This window comes from Tursiops truncatus, chromosome 15 (assembly GCF_011762595.2).
Source record: "Tursiops truncatus isolate mTurTru1 chromosome 15, mTurTru1.mat.Y, whole genome shotgun sequence".
Lineage (NCBI taxonomy): Eukaryota > Metazoa > Chordata > Mammalia > Artiodactyla > Delphinidae > Tursiops > Tursiops truncatus.
Window position 1 is genome coordinate 21761509 of NC_047048.1, and position 17365 is coordinate 21778873.

A 17365-nucleotide genomic window follows, 5' to 3' on the forward strand; every position below is an offset into this window, starting at 1 on the left:
AATCTCCATCTCTTTCACCTTGAAGGTGCCACAGAGGATTCTTAACCAGGTGTGTTCAAGAAAACTCTCTTTGTTTTATGAATTGATTTCTAGATCTGCTAATCTTGTATGTGTCCCATGTGTCCCTGTCCCATGAACTGAGCTGTTTTCTGCTATCATGGTTTAATGGCTCTGTGTGTATAAGTCTTAGTCTGTGCCTATGAACTAGCTTAAAGTTTAATTTGTTCTTCAGCGGTTCTGCTTCTCTCCATTGTGCTCTGCAAAATGCTCAATGTTAGTTTGCTTTCTTTTTTTAATATAAATTTATTTATTTTATTTTATTTATTTATTTTTGGCTGCATTGGGTCTCCGTTGCTGCGTGCGGGCTTTGTCTAATTGCAGTGAGCGGGGACTACTCTTCGTTTAGGTGCGTGTGGTTCTCATTGTGGTGGCTTCTCTTGTTGCGGAGCATGGGCTCTAGGCATACGGCCTTCAGTAGTTGTGGCTTGCAGGCTCTAGAGCGCAAGCTCAGTAGTTGCAGCACACGGGCTGAGTTGCTCTGCAGCATGTGGGATCTTCCCGGACCAGGGCTCGAACCCATGTCCCCTGCATTGGCAGGCGGGTTCTTAACCACTGTGCCACCAGGAAAGTGCCTAGTTTGCTTTCTTGCAAAATGTTGTTTTCTTTCTTTATTATCCCAAGAATGGCTTTTCTCTTTATATGATGACTCAGCTGCCTCTGTGTCTATCTCTTGGATGACCATCTCTCAGTATGGAGGGACTTACATATGATTCAGTCTGGCTCAAACCCAAAAAGGAATCTATGGGCTCAAGAAATTGAGAAGTCCAAGTTGGATCCTGGGGTCCAGTTGATGTCATTGGGAGTCTGTCTTTGTCCTTCTGGTGCTTTGCTTTCTTTTATGTTGGCTTTAATCTAAGGAAGACTTTTTTCACATAAGGCAAAGATGGCTGTTGAGAGTACCTCTTTCTCAATGGCACTACCAAAAGTGTCAGGAATGATTGTGATTAGCCCAGCTTGGGTTACATACCTATCCCTGAACCAATCACAGTGTCTAGGAGGAGAGAGTATTCTGACTGACCAGACCTATATCACATGCTCTACCCTGGACACAGGCTGGAAACTATACAGCATGGACAGAAATTGGAGTAGAGCTAGTTATGTCCACTAGGGCTCTATTCTGCCTGTTTTGCTGGGAAGAGTAACTTCCCAGTATATGTCAGGGCTGAAATCAGGTTTACCCCAACCATAAGCAGAAGCTGAATGCTAAGCCACCTCCAGAATAATGTTAATATTCTCCTCAACTGCAAAAGAGTCTCCTCAACTGTAACTTACTCAAGATGTCTGAAATTTGTGGTGTTTGCTTGTTGTTCTTTTAATGAATAGTTTTATTTGAAACAGATTTAAAAGCTAGGCCAAGGGAAAGATTTCCACTGACCACAAAACCTTCTTGCTTGCAAAGACAAAATGCAGACAGCCCTAACTTATCAATCAGTGTATGTCAGTATATGTCCCAGTCACATCTGGGATCCTGAAGGAAACCATGAATGACTTCATTTCCCTGAAAATACTGCTGCCAGAATCTGCCTTGGATGGTATAGTACCCATTTTGGATGGCCAGGTTCCTTTCAAGTTGATGCTGAGTTTTTCGTTTTGTTCACCTCATCAGTGCAGATCTGATATTAATTTCGCTAGTGAAAGAGAAAGCTCTTGGAGATGATTCATCGATTCTTAGATCCTTGAAATTGAGGTCAAGAGCAGAGAGACAGGCACAGTGCTAAGCTGAAAACAACAGGGTCATCTTGTTTAAGGTGGAGCCTGAGCATCCCCATGTTTAATAAAGTTCTGTTAGTGGGTCTGAAATTTTTGAAAACCACTGAATTAGGCCATTAGATCAGTGAACCTATTATGTTTTTAAAACTCCCAGGCTCAGTATGCGTTTTGTTTAAGAGTTTGCATGTTTTTGTTTAATTTTAACATCAACACATTCCCAAAGTAATTTGCCGTGTAAGTGATACTTGCCATTTCCAATGTGTTGGGATGCTGAGTGATGTGTATTTAAAAGCACCTCTGGGGACTTCCCTGGCGGTCCAGTGGTTAAGACTTCGCCTTCCGATGCAGGGGGTGCGGGTTCAATCCCTGGTCGGGGAGCTAAGATCCCACGTGGCTCATGGCCAAAAAACCAAAGCATAAAACGGAAGCAATATTGTAACAAATTCAATAAAGAGTTTAAAAATGGTCCACATCAAAAAAAAAATCTTTAAAGAAATAAAAGCACCTCTGTGTGGCTAGTATGTGTTACCTATCCTCTGTGAGCCTTGGTTTCAGCTAGAACATGGGTATAAAAAATCTCCTAAGTGCCTGGTGCATAACGTTTAGAATGATGGCAGATGTCATTGTTGTTAATGTTATTATTTTATGAGGTTGAGTCATCAGTGAGGGATTGGTTGGGGCATGGGATGGCTAATATCTGATTCATATACCCCCTACGTCTCTACCTTCAGTTACCCTGCATGACTTAATTTGCTGACCCAGATAAATCAAATCTGTCCAATAATGTGTCATCTTACACAGTCATTGCCTCAGGTGAAAAATCACAAAGAGCCAAAATTATACTTGCAGATCCATTAAACCACCTTTAAAGTGCTGTGTAGCAACACCTCTCAGTAAGTCCAGCCCAGAAGTTTTCCTCCATCACAGCCCCAGATGAAGTAGTTGTCTTGCTTATAGTGGCTGGGTGTAGGACAGAAACACACACAGCATTGCTCAACACTGAAATCACCTTCAACTCTGAGGTGAAAAGGCACCGGGAACTGAGAGTGGCAGTGGGAGCCACGGGTTCACCTCTGTCTGAGGCTCACTCTCTGAATGGCATGGTGGACCTACATGCCCACACTCTTTAAATGATACTTTTTCTTTCCACAGGAAGCACAGAGTTACTTATGCCACTGCATAAGCAAATTTCTATTTGGAATTTTGCCAATGTGAAATGCAAGAGTCAGTTTTTTAAAGTCAACCCCTTTAATTACAACCCAGGGTAGGGCACCTGGAGGTGCCCTCAGATTTGGGCTCTTCCCAGGGGGAAAAAAAAAAATACCTGAATTTGCTCACTGAAGTGTAGCCAAGGAGGAGATGCTAGAGGAGAGACATTAACAAGTAAGAAATGAAACCTACACAGTGGATAGGGGTGAGAAGGGTGCTGTATGGCAGAACTTTGTGCCTAAAACCTTTCCTGAGGACCTTTTTACTCCTTATCAACCTCAGAAGCTTGGAAATCTTTCCTAATTCCTGAAGAGTGGCTTTGTGTCTGTTTCCCACAGATCCACAAAAATGACTCGATACATCACATGAGCCACTCCCAGATGCGGCCAGAGTTGCCGCCTCTGCCTGCTTCTTCTAACGAGGAACCATCTGAACTCTATCAGGTATGTTCACCTGGCTGCTACTCTTCTGCTGGTACTAGTTTGGGGGCAAACAGTCAGACTTGACAAGTGGCATTAGAGGCCTTGGTCATTTTTGCCACTGGAAGAGGCTACAGCACCATGGGAGAAAGCTATGCAGTAACACAAAGGTGAGTTAGAATCTGGCCTTCTCACTTACCTGCTGCATTATTTAAACTCTCTGAACTTCTCCATATTCAGCTGTAAAATGAGAACAGTTATTTCTACCTTATAGCCACGTCCATAGCCATAAAGACAGTAGATGTAAATTATCTGATAACAAATTTACTGAATATTGAAAGCAAGCTGTCATCCTTGTCATCAGAAATCATGCTCACAATGGTCAGAGAAGTACAGTTGGTGTCCATTCCGAAAGTATTTGCACTCAGTGTGCAGAAGGTAGAGCCCCCGTGTAAGGCATGTGGGATGCCATGAGTCTCAGTGTGAGTGGAGCCTGGCCCTAAGGAGCCCAGGCCCCCCTAGTGATGTCCCTCATCATGTGTCACTGTGCATTTCTTCCCTTGTAGACAGTCATGTCGCACAGCCTTTACCCACCCTTGATGCAACGCACATCATGGACCCTGGCTGCACCCTTCAAAGAGCAGCACCACCACAATGGACCCAGCAACTCCATTGCCAACAACTACTCCTTGATGGCCCAGGACCTGAAGCTGAAGGACCTGCTGAAGGTCTACCAGCCCGTCACCATCAGCGTCCCCAGGGAGAAGATTGTTCAGGGGCTGCCATTAGGTATTTCTGGCTGTGTGCCATACCCACTCAGAATAGGGCTTTGGAGTGAGATTTCTAATCCTGGGTTTTAGTCCTGGCTCCACCTTTTGCTGCACCTAACTTTGGGTAACCTCATGGAGCCTCAGTCTCCTCATCTCTGAAATGGGAATGACTGTAATGGCTAGCATGAGATTTACCATACACCAAGCACTGCTCCATGTGCTTCTTGTTGATTGCTGCATAACAAGTTACCCCCAAACTTAATAGTTTAAAACAACTACCATTTGTTGTCTTACAGTTTCTGTCAGGAATCTGGGCATGGCTTAACTGGCTCAGAATCTCTCACAAGTGTACAATCAAGGTGTCAGCCAGGGCCACAGTCATTGAAAGGCAACTAGGGAAGGGTCCTCTTCCAATCTCACTCACATCCCCCACTGCCTGTTGGCCATAAACATCAGTTTCTTACCATATGGGCCTATCCATAGTATAGTTCACAATATGACTTCTGGCTTCCCTTAGAGGGAATGAGGGAGAGAGCAAGAGAGAGAAGAGTGCCAGCAAGATAGAAGCCACTGTCTTTTTAGAACTTAAATTTGGAAGTGACATCCTATCACTTTTGCCATCTTCTCTTTGTTAGAAGTGAGTTGGTAGGTCCCGCCCACACTTAAGAGGATTACACAAGGGCATGATTCCAAGAAGTGAGGATCCTTGGGGACCATCTTGGAAGCTGCTTACCACAGTACTTTATATGTATGAATTTGTTTAGTCCCGCTGGGTACACCTATATCTGCTTAAGGATATCCCTTAGTAGTTCTTGTTAGAGGTGTGTTGGAGACTTTCAATCTGCCTGCTGTCTCAAACTCATTATCATGTTTTTCTTTATCCTCTCTGCTGTGTCTCGGTGAATTCCTCAAATATATCTTCCAGCTCACTAATTTGCTCTTCAGCTATGTTCAGTCTTGAGTTTAACGTGTCTAATGAATGGGTTTTGTTTTAATGACAGTATCTTTTTGTTTTCAGATTTCCTAATTGGTTCTATTTATGAGGACCACATTTGCCAATTTATTATTCTATTCTCATGGACATAGCCCTTCCAATATCAATCACTTGGAGGATCTTAAACATTTATTTTAGAGAATTATTAGTATTGCTGTATCATTTCCATTTTATAAATATGTCCCTCAATTTTTGAGTTTATTTGCTATCTTTCTTAGTATTGGTTTTTCTCATGTGTTATGGGATTTTAGTTTGCAGACTTATATTGAGAGTTTTTCCCTTTCTTGCTACATGCATTCCCCATTGGTTGAGGTATAATACACATACAATAAAATGCACAGATCTTAAGTGTTCAGTTCAATGAGTTTTGACAATTGTTTACACCATATAGCCACCACCCAAATAAGATACAGGGTATTTCCATCACTAGAGAAAGTTCCCTTGTGCTCCTTTCCCATCAGTTCCTTCCTCTACCCAACACCATCCCACCCCAGGGTAACCACTTTCTGATTTCTGTCACCATAGGTTAGTTTTGGTTGCTCTCACATATAAATGTACTCAAACAGTGTATTCTTTTGACATACCTTTTAAAATCTTGCCTTTTTCCCTTATGCCTTCATCTGGCATCTTGGACCCCAAATTAGTACCAGATCTTATATTGGTGGCTTAGGACTCCCGTCCTAAGGTGATGTTTGGGGATTGTAGATCTGGTCCCTGAGGCGATGTTAGGCTTGGCCTAGATATTCCCAGCCTTTCTTTGCTCTCTGTGGCCACCATGTGAATTGAGGATAACAAGTGCTTTATCTGCATGACAGTGTTACTGTCTTTTCGGTGTGTCTTGGGTAGGGCAGCCCTGGCTTCGTGCTGTGAGCCTACCTGCAGTCCCCACAATCACGGTATGTTTTGGGTTCTGTTATTCCCCCCAGGTATCAAACACCTAACTACTTCTGCCTGCTTCTGGAGCCAGAAGCCAAGTTTAAGACTTTTAGTTCACAATGTGTTTATTTTTAGTCCACACAGAAGAGCATCTTTTCGAACAATGCACTGTCTTTTTAATTTTAAAGAATATTTTTTCTATTATTGTTATATTTGGAGTAGGTTGAGGAAATTAAAGTATGAACTCAAAATACATCTTAACCAAGAGTCTTCACTCCTCTGATTCCCTCAAAATGTCAAATTCATATTAGTATGTCTTTAACATGTCTCTATGACATGTTAGTTTCCTTAGGCTAGAATCTTAAGCAAGTATCCAGTTAAAGTATAATAGTAGAGTTTTATATTACTTGTTGAATTTATTTATCACAAATGATATTTATTGCAATACCTTCTGTTTATTACAAATGACATCAGTTTTTCTATTTGCAATAATTATATTTATTGCAAATGATACTGGTTTTTCTACTTGTGATAATCATAATATTTCCTTTAAAATAAATATATTAGATTTAAAAGTCTGAATCTATTTAAAGAAAAATATTAAGCAGTAATACACCTGATGTTTAGAAAATAGAGCATATAGGATTGGGGAGTGAATTGAGCAATTATTAATACTTGTCCAATGTATGGGATAACAGAAGGTATGCTCATCCCCATTTCACAGTTGGGGAAGCTGAGGCTTGGAGTGATGGTCACTTCTTCAGGGTCACACAGGTAATTAGTGGTACAGGGCCCACATCACCTGCGTCATCCCACCCCACCAAGTCCACCCCGCTTAGTGTTCTCCTGCACCACCCTGAGACTGGCATCCCTGTGGACAGAGGACCGCCCAAGGCCACTGCTCATCACTGATGTCTTTCTTCTCTACTGTTCTAGCAAATAAAAGCTCATCAGAGCCTAACAAGAAGAAAATGAAGTTCTCCCCCAAAGACAAAGAGGATCTCACTGGGTAAGGTGTCCCTATGGGCACAGGGGATTGCAGGACACTGGGCTGAACCGAAGAAGGCTGTGGTCTCTTGAAAGCCATGCTCTGCTTCTTGACTTTAAAGCGTTCCTGGATACCTAGTTACTCATGTTTTTTTTCCCCAACAGTCCTCTTAATCCAATTTTTTGAGGCTCTAAATAAAAATAAATTAGCCAACTAAGCAAAACCAACGCTAACAAACCTATGAGGTGTTCCATGGAACCAAGGACTGAGCTTGTGTCTACTTTTCAGGACGAGGTTGGCCCGCAGCACCTCAACCTCCTTACCTATGAGGACAGAGGTGGTGACATCTTTGACTCTCCCAGGAAGCAGACCAATGAGTCCAGAAGAACAGATTGATGTGATGTTACAGCAGGAGATGGAAATAGAAAGTCAAGAAACCAAACCAACTGAATCAGACTTGGAGGTACATTCTTATTGCCTCCTTTCTCTCAATTTGCTAAGTATTACTCTTGGCATCTCAGTGATTCTAAACTGGAGAAAAACAGCAGAGTCACCTAGGGAATGTTTTAAAAATACTGAAGTCCAGACCCCATGACAGACTACTGAATGAAGGTGTGCGTGCCTGAATTCTCTGCTCTAGTAAGTCTTAGGAATCAGTGCCTTTGGGTCCTCATAGAATGTAGGTTGCGGAATGGTGACCCATAGGCTGGGGTTGCCAGATTTTGAAAAACAAAAATAAAACAAAAACAAGACACCAGTTAAATTTGAATTTCAGATAAACAATGAATAATTTTTTAGTATAAGTATATCCTAGTGCATCCTGTATTTTATCCGGCAACCCTACCATAAGATGAATTTGGCCTATAGATGTGTTTTGAAAATAAAGGAAATCTCACATAAGCTAGATTTCTTACCTCTCTTGAAAAAATTAAAATATTTGAAGCAGAACAGTAGCCACTTCCTTTAGATGAGAAATACATTCTCTGGTTTGTCAGTCTCCACAATTCCTTATTATTTTCTTATGTACAGCCAACTTTCAGTTATTAACGTTACCTGCCTGGTCCCAGGTAGACTTTTGAGCTTCCAACCCCTGTCTTAAAAGAACAAATAGCTTGCGAATTTATAGTGTATAGTAAAATGATTAATAACAAAAACCCATAGCAACTGAGCATGTGCTATTAGCAAAATTCCATGCTAAACCCTCTAGGTGCTTGACCCCATTCAAGACCTAGGGACTATGGTTATTCCTATTGTCCAGTTGTGGAAATTGGGGTGGGAACTGATTAAGTAACTTGCTCAAGGTTATACAGTCAGTAAGAGGCAAAACTAGAACTTAGACCAGGTCTGGCTGATACTGACATCTCTGTGCTCTTAGGAGCTACACAGCATTTCTCAAACTTGCCTGAAAATAAGAATCACCTGGGGTGCTTGCTAACAAGTCCCAAATGCCCTAGCAGGGGGCCTATGAATCTGCATTTAACAGGAGCCTCTCTCCTCACCCCACGCAGTTCTTATAATGAGGGAGGTTTGGAATTTGTCCTGTATTAAGGTTGAAGAGATGTAAGCTCAGCCTCTTCTGACCACAGACAATTGGCACTGAAGGTCAAATCTGATTTCAAACCCTTTCCTATACTTTGTGCTTCTCATCCATCTGAAATTATTCATTTCCAGAGCCACTCAGCCATCTAGCAGCTTAGAGGCAAGCCCTAAATAAACCAAACTTCCTAACGTCACCAGGTCCCACTGGGCATTTTTGTTCAGTTCCTGTGTTTGTGTGGCTTTTCTAAACTCAAAAGTCCCATGGTTGGATTAGAAGAGCTAACTCCCAAGTCTCACTCAGGCTTGGGGGTTTTTCCCCATGGACAGCTACAAGCCACAGGATCAAGTGCTTTCTTTGTATAGGAGCATTGTTGTTGAGGAGGGTGAATTATTTGAGTCCACTTGAGGAGCTTGTCATTCCTCTTCTTAAAGCTCACCAGATAATGCCACCTCCATCCCTGGCCTCAGTCCTCCTTCCACTGTTCCTATCTGCGTGGCGTTGGACAAGTCCTTCCTTATACCATGCTGAGATCTCTCTGGCTTTCTTTGACTCCTCCAGAGTCATGGGGAATACTCGCCAATGATGTATTGCAATGAGTGTGAAGTCACAGGCCCAGGAGCGAGTGACGGATGGAGATAGGTGCTGTATGAACAGGGTCCCTTGGTGGCTGACAGGTGTGGGCAAGTGGGCGCAGTTAGCCAATTGATGTTGATCATTTTCTTGTTGGTGGTTTGTTTACGGAAGAGATACTATTACTATTTGACCAATGGAGTCCAGAAAGACATGATTGCCCCCCAGGAGGATGAAGTGATGGTTCGGATTTCAAAGCTGATTTCTAACACACTGCTGACAAGTCCCTTCCTGGAACCCCTGATGACTGTCCTTGTGGAGGAGAAGGAAAATGACTATTACAGTAGCCTCAAGAAAAGCATTGGTAAGGCTGGGCATAAATGGGACAGGGGTTCCTATGTGGAGGGCACCTTCTTTCCTCTCTCTGTCAGTCCTTCACCCTGGTTACTCTGAAAATGCCAAAAACACCGTTTAACTTTTCATCCAAATGCTCCCCGCCACCATCACTCATGTCCACACCAGTACTTACCACACTTTAATGTGCATCTATGTAACCTAAAGATCTTGTTAAAGTGCAGATTCTGATTCAGTAGAGTTTGGGAGAGGCCCAAGATTCTGCACTTCTAACAAGCTCCCAGGTGATGCAGGTGCTACTCAGGTGCTACTTACTCTAAGTAGCAACACTAAGAAGTAGGGGCCTACTCACATTTAAAATCTAGTTCAAGACCTGCCTCTTCCCTCAAGTATTTTGATCTCTGCAACCCTCAGTGATGACTCCATCCTCTGCATTCATAGCACTTCTTGTTTCTACTTTCAGCTCATCCCACTTTGGAACTTCTCCCGTGCCACTGTTTCTCTATGGCTATTTAACACTGGCATTGTCTTTCTTATGGGTCTCAGCTCTCTTATTAGACATCAGCTGATGTATCATCAATCCTCCCTCCCTTCATATTTAGCCCCATGTCTCGTGCACACAGTAGGTCGTTGGGAAATGTTTGATGATGATGGTGAATAATGTGAGAAACACATCAAAGGGGAGAGGTGATCATATTAGTTCCCCAGCTTCCCATTTTATCTGGAACACAGCTATACTTACCAAGTTGTTATTTTTAATTTCTTAATTAACCTTCTAATGGTGTCAGTGTAATGGCGCCTTGTCTGCTATAGGCTAGAACCAAACTTATAAGGATAACCATGTCAAGCCCTTCAAATTTCAGCCTCAACCTACTTCTCCAGTCTTACCACCTTGAACTCTACCACTTGTACCTGTTATTTCTGCCACAGAATGACTCGCAGCACCTTGAGTATATTATACAAAAGTCATGGAACCGCACTTCTTATCCTTCAGACAAAATCCTACTCATTCTTTATGACCCGGCTTAAATGGTGCTTCCTCTGTGACGCTTTTGCCAATCCTTAGCACGTGAAATATTTGGCCACTAAATTTCCATTCATAGGTATCTGATGTCATCCATTGTGTTTATTTTTTATGTAACTATTTTGGTGTGAGAAATCAGTTAGTGAGTAATGAGGTATCAGCAAATACTAATTCACTGATATGCATAATGCTAGATATCCTAACAGGACTCGACTCCAGATTCGAAGTACTCCAGACTGTAAAGTTATATTCCGCTTTCCCTGAAATATCTCACATACCAACAGAGTGGAACCTCCCCAATTTAGTTATACCCAGGAGATTACCACTGACCTTGTAAATGAGGGAGCATTTCCAAGTGTAAATGGACAGAGGCACATTTACCTTTAAAGTGTTGACGCTAAGAGCACAGAGCGTTCAAGGTCCCTGCTTCATAACAAGTGTTTGCCCTGTTGGTTATAGTTGATTACATCCTCATGGATCCAATGGAGAGGAAAAGACTGTTCATCGAGAGCATCCCCCGAGCATTTCCTCAAAGAGTGATCCGGGCCCCTGTGCCCTGGCACAGTGTCTACAGGAATGCCAAGAAGTGGAACGAGGACCATCTGCACACAGTGAACCCCATGATGCTCAGCCTGAAACAGCTGTGGTTTACCGAGTAAGAAGTGCTTCCCGTCCCTCTTCTTCCCTTTCTTTATTGCTTCCACACATAAGAAATCATCTTATGTGGGAGTAGCCTTGCCCTTGAAGTAAAATGACAAACTTCCCAGACCCAGAGTGCAGTACGAACAGCAAGTGACAACTCTCCATGCAGGGCTAAGTGGCCCTCCTTTGTGCCTTCACAGCACCCAGTGCCTGTCTGTAGGCACTGGAGCATACTGGTTAAGAGCACTCACATGGAGCCGGCCTACTCAGGTCCGCCTCTAGCTGTGCTGCTTCGTAAGCAACATCCTTATCTCTAAATTTGGGATAATAAGACTTCCTACTTCATAGTGTTGGTAGGAGGGATAAATAATTTAACACATGCAAAGTACTTAGAATAGTGCCTGATGTAAGTATCCAGTAGGTGTTAATTAGACCTCCATTATGAAATGTATCACACTGAATGATAATTATATGTTTACGACTTTGACTCTCTCTAGCCTATGAAATGTATGGGGGCTTGAGTCTTTTTGTTTTTTTCCTTTCCAAATTCTTTTTAAAAATTTATTTTATTGAAGTATAGTTGATCTACAATGTTGTGTTAATTTCTACTGTATGGCAAAGGAATTCGGTCACACATGTATATATTCTTTTTCATATTCTTTTCCATTGTGGTTTATTACAGGTTTATCTAACATAGTTCCCCGTGCTATATAGTAGGACCCTGTTGTTCATCCATTCTATATATAATAGTTTGCAGCCACTAACCCCAAACTCCCACTCTGTCCCTCTCCCCCTCTCCCTCCCCCTTGGCAACCACAAGTCTGTCCTCTATGTCTGTGAGTCTGTTTCTGTTTCATAGATAAGTTCATTTGTGTCATATTTTAGATTCCACATATAAGTGATATCATCTGATATTTGTCTTTCTCTGTCTGACTTACTTCACTTAGTATGATAATCTCTAGTTCCATCCATGTTGCTGCAAAAGGCATTATTTCATTCTTTTTTATGGCTGAGTAATATTCCATTGTGTGTGTGTGTGTGTGTGTGTGTGTGTGTGTGTGTGTACCACATCTTCTTTATCCATTCATCTGTCAGTGGACATTTAGCTTGTTTCCATATCTTGGCTATTGTAAATAGTGCTGCTGTGAACATAGGGGTGCAGATACGTTTTCAAATTATAGTTTTGTCTGGATACATGCCCAGGAGTGGGATTGCTAGATCATATGGCAACTCTATATGTATATTTTTAGTTTTTTGAGGTTATTCCTTTATGTAACTCAGGGCCAGCACAGGGTTGGCAAACAGTAGTCTCAGTTATATTCATCAGTGACTAAATTTGCCACAGGTAGTGGTAGAAGTCCAGAGGAGGCAGGAGCCACTTTTTTTCTCTTTCATTTTTCTAAATTGTTATTCACATACTTTAAAATTCACCCTTTTGAAGTGTACAATACAGTAATTTTGAGTATACTCACAGATTTGGGCAACTTTCCTGAAACTATTGGGAATATTTTCATTATCCCTGAAAGAAACCCTGTACCCATTAGCAGTCACCCTCTCTTCTCCCTTCCACTCAGCCCCTGGCAATATTAATCTGCTTTCTGTCTCCATGGATTGGCCTACTTCGGATATTTCATATAAGTGGAATCATACAATACGTGGCCTTTCATGTCTGGCTGCTTTCGCTTAGCATCGTGTTTTCAAGATTCATCCATATTGAAGCATGTATCAGTACTTCATTCCTTTCTGTGGCTGAATAATATTCCATTTTATGGCTATACCACATTTTGTTTATCCATTCATCAATTGCACTGGGAAGAAAGACTGATTTTTTTTATGAACCCCTCAAGAAGGGGTGTGAATCCTGGTGGGAGAATGAGGCCACCAGAGTTCACCAAAGGCAGGCTAATGAAATGATGAGCTGCCACCATCTGGGTTTTTTATTAGAAAAATTAGAGGCCGGTATGTTTATGTAATTTTGATTGGGTGAACTTAATCAGTACCTCAGATATTTTGTTTGGGGAGGATCTATAGCTGTGAATGTGTTTAGTCTTTGGAGAGCCTTGTTACTTGGATAACTTACTTGTTTTTTCACATTCTTAGTTTTACCTATTTTTAAAAAGGAATTGCAGGTGGGGTCAACCTAGGACAGAGCCCACCAATGATAAGAAATAAACACATTCCCTCTTTGAACTGAATTCAGTTTTCTAAGGCATTGGAGGTGCTAGTAAGGACATTGGGGGAAAAAAGTAATTTTTTGATGAGGCAGAAGTATATAATAATAATTTATAGAAGAGTAATAATTTATAGAGTGGGCTCTGAAACCAGACAGCCTAGGTTCTGGTTCTTGCTCTGTTTCTGATGAACTGTGTGATTTGGGGAAGTTAATCTTTCTGGACCCCTGTTTCTTTATATGCAAAATGAGAATTATAACAATACTCCCCTCATGGGATTGTTGGGTGAAGTGCTTAGAACAGTGCTTGGCATACAGTAGTTGTTCAATAAATGAAGATACTGCTTTAACTACAAGCATGTTTAAGGCCTCAAAAAATAAATTAACCTAGAAATTAACAAGAAAGTCAGTCACAGGACTGGTAAAATTGCCAGAAGTTCAGTACCAAGAGGATGTACATGTGAATCTAATTTGATCATATAGTGAAGATGACAAATTATTGAACATATAGCTTCTACTATAAGAAGGATTCTTATCACTTGCTTTTCATGGTTCCCTGAAGAAGATTATATAGGCAACAAAGGCACAAAAGTGAACCAAAATCATGTAGGTTTTTGTCAGCTGAACCAAAAAATCATCAAGGAGAAAGATTTGTTAAGGAAATGCTACAGAAAAATATTCTTATATGACCTGCAGCATTTAGCTTTAAACATTTAAAGAGGTCACCTAGTGATCAGTGAAGGGTGAGGGGTTTAGGGGCCAGAATGAGGGTCGTGATCTGAAGAAAGAGTAGATTTTTCTGGCCAGTGTGGGAAGTTTTTTAGGATTGAACTAAAGATGAGTAACATAGTTATCGGGTTGTGACCAGGGCCATGCTGGAGTTGGATATCAAAGTGTGTGGAGAGTGAGGTCCTCAAATTCTGCTCTCCCCTAGCAGTGCTTTGTGACTGGCCAGACAAGATGAAGACTAAGTTCACCACCTCCACCAAAAAGGAATAGAAATGTAGACTGCGGGATTTTAGAAGGATGAGGGAAAGTGCCTAATGGGTCATTACAGTGGATGATGAAAATGAGAAGCGAGAACTGAGGCAAGCTAAGAAAGTGAGCAAAGATCTAGTTTGGGAAGTTGTAGGCACTGATGATTTAAAAGACTGATTAATAAATGAATGAATAGGTGTCAGGAAGAGAAATGGTGGCCCTGTAAGCTAAAAAAGGCCTTGCGGAGTGTGGTAAAGGGCAGAACCTCCATTAATCTGAGAGAAATAGAAGGTAAGATTATCATCAGAGAGGGCAGGAAGAGATTCATGTCTTCATTTAACAAATATTTATTGAGTACCCGTACTATGTAAGGTGCTGTGCCAGGGATGCTGTGGGTGTCTCGGTGAGCCTGTCAGCTGTCGGGGGCAGGTCTATAGGGTTTTCTGGGCTCAGACCAAAGTGGACCTCCAAGTTGTTTTGAGTAGCTCACCCAGGGGCCACATTGAGGATTGAGTGGAACCCACTTGATCATGAAGGTGGTGCTTTGCTTGCCCTGTCCTCTGTGTCTTCACTGTTGGAAAGAGCTTTGATTTGTCCATTTGATATCCCAGTTCCCAGCCAGCCAAATTCCAGGTCAGTGTCAAAATCCCACTCCCCAGATGGATTACCCGGAGCAGGACACATAGGAAGGCTCAGTAATACCTGCTGAGTTTATCTACTCCTTGCAAGAGTTCTTGTGAACTATCCACTCCCTCCTCAGACTCCCAGATTTTTCAGATATAATTCGTTTTAATATGTTTATATCTCCTCTCACTGAAAAATGAAAATATATTTCCTTTGAACCCATCGTACAAAGTTTGTTATACAGCATCTACTTAGCTTAGGAAGTTTTTCCCTCTCTTTCTGCAGATTTAAAGACCTCAGGTTTGTTCGAACAGCAGAATTACTGGCGGGAAAATTACCTCTGCTGCCTCACGAATATCAGGATGTCATCCAGAAACACTGCATGGAAGCACGCCAAATTCTTCTCAACAAGTCAGTATCTGGCCGCAGAATGGGGCTGTATCACAGTATCATAAAGATCAAAAACTCTGTGAAGTGACAACGTATCCAACCTGGGGGGTGCACAGATTTTGCTGACTTCTCACTGACATCTTCCTCTGTTCTCTTCCTCCCATGTTCCCATCCCCGACAGCCTCTGTGCCTCCTCATGTACACTGATCTTTGACCCTCACTCCTGGTCTTCCTCTGCCTTTTTGAAACTCTCTCATTACCATTCCTCGTTGAGAGTACCACTTCCGTTCCCTCCCTCTGAAATCCTGTAGGCCTTGCTGGGTGATAGGACAGTGCATTTAAATGACTTGTGTTCAGGTGGCCCAGATAAATACCTGCAAGGTTCCAAGGATGGGAGTTTTTAGTCACTTAATTCTTTTTTCCTTTGCAAATGCATGCAGGACTGTGTCCAGAGCCAGAGAAATTCCCTTATGTGAGATGATGGTGATAATACCTACCAACGGGTTTTTATTATCAGAGAAAATGTTTATACAATAGCTGGCATGTAGTAGCTATTAAATATAATGATTACATCTACAACTATGACTATTACCAGTACTTCTCTGACTGTTAGAATAGTACTTTTCTAGCAGTCAGAAAAGAGAAGTGATAGGGTGCAAATGCCCGTGGTTCCCACTGGGAATTAGAAATTGGGGGAAGTAGGATGAAAGGAACAATGAGGCATCCATTTCTTCTTTCGGTTTTCTAATTTCTGCTCTCAACTTCTGAGCAGCCACTGCCACACTGGAGTTTCTCCTCCCAAGTTTCCTTCCTTTTCTTCTCTTTCTCTTTCCCCCTATAAAGTCTCAATCAGAAAACAGACATCCGCCAGGGAGAGAAGTTGGAGAGAACATTCCAGTTCCTTATACCCCTTTACCCCAATCTCTGAATATAATGAAGAAACTATAGACACTTTCGTCTTTCAGCAGGACTGTTCACTTGGGTACTGCTAATGGGAGAATAGCCTCTCAATCCAAATCTTATTACTGTCTTCCCCAGAAAGGGATGTTGGCAGGTGAAGTGGCCAGGGATATGAAAGTACCAATTTGCAAAGCTGCTTAATGGGAAAGGAGCCATCTGCCTTGTTGTGGGGAGTGGGGAGTGGCTGAGAGGACTTCTTGGAGCTTGGAAGAGATTCTTAGTTAGACGCCCTGCTTTCTTTACAGATGGATCCCCACCTGTGCCCAGCTTTTTGTCTCCCAGAAGGAGCAGTGGATCCTTTTTGCTCCCAAGAGTGACTATGGCTCCTCTCGTCGCATTGAGGAATATTTTGCTTCTGTTGCATCCTTCATGTCACTCCAGCTCAGGGAGTTGGTCATTAAGTCTCTGAAGGACCTCGTTTCCTTTTTCTTGGTACACAAGGTATGTAGGGGACCAGCAGTAGACCCTTTGGAGTGGAATCAACTGAGATAGACTCAGGATTCAGTCATGTAAGGTCCTCAGCTGTTAGCCAAGCCAAAAAGTAAGATCTTGATTTGAACACATATCAGGTGATTATTAGCTTATAAAAATGATTTATTTAAACACACAGCAACCTTTCCTGAGATAATTACCTCCTACTATATTGGTAAAAATCTATAGAACTAGAGAAATTAAGAAAATTTAAAGAAAGGTTGAATAAAATGGAACGCATACCTCCTACAGTAGAGGGAGTGGTCACTTTTTCATCCTCTCTATTAAAAGAAGGGGTTGAAAACGGTTTGTTATCAATTTTCGGCTTGATATTTAGGGACTGTTGGGTGTGTTCATTGCAGATATTGGCTTTTGTTCTTCAGTCTTTGAAAGGGTACCTCTAAAAACAAAAGGCTTTATTGACCTAATAACTTCTCTCATGAAACTACTTCAGTGAAGTCTAGATAAAAACTAAAACACTAAGTCCTGGTTTTCAAAGCATCCCTTAAATTTAGATAACCTGGGAGATCAAGGAATATTCTTTTGGATTTTATATTATGTGCCATTTTATCTTAAAAAGAGCTATAAAATTTAAAATTGCCTGTTAGAAAAGGTT

The 17365-nt window shown here is 41.8% G+C and overlaps 1 protein-coding gene across 1 annotated transcript in view; it reads left to right on the plus strand.

Moving 5' to 3' along the window:
• DNAH3 (dynein axonemal heavy chain 3) overlaps nucleotides 1-17365 on the plus strand; it is a 198285-nt gene that overhangs the window by 6459 nt on the left and 174461 nt on the right. The window contains exons 4-11 of the mRNA XM_033839481.2: nucleotides 3318-3422; nucleotides 3965-4187; nucleotides 6975-7047; nucleotides 7315-7489; nucleotides 9311-9500; nucleotides 10974-11169; nucleotides 15214-15339; nucleotides 16524-16719. Of these exons, the coding sequence (XP_033695372.1) occupies nucleotides 3318-3422; nucleotides 3965-4187; nucleotides 6975-7047; nucleotides 7315-7489; nucleotides 9311-9500; nucleotides 10974-11169; nucleotides 15214-15339; nucleotides 16524-16719 (1284 nt within the window). The remainder of the gene's footprint in view (nucleotides 1-3317; nucleotides 3423-3964; nucleotides 4188-6974; nucleotides 7048-7314; nucleotides 7490-9310; nucleotides 9501-10973; nucleotides 11170-15213; nucleotides 15340-16523; nucleotides 16720-17365) is intronic.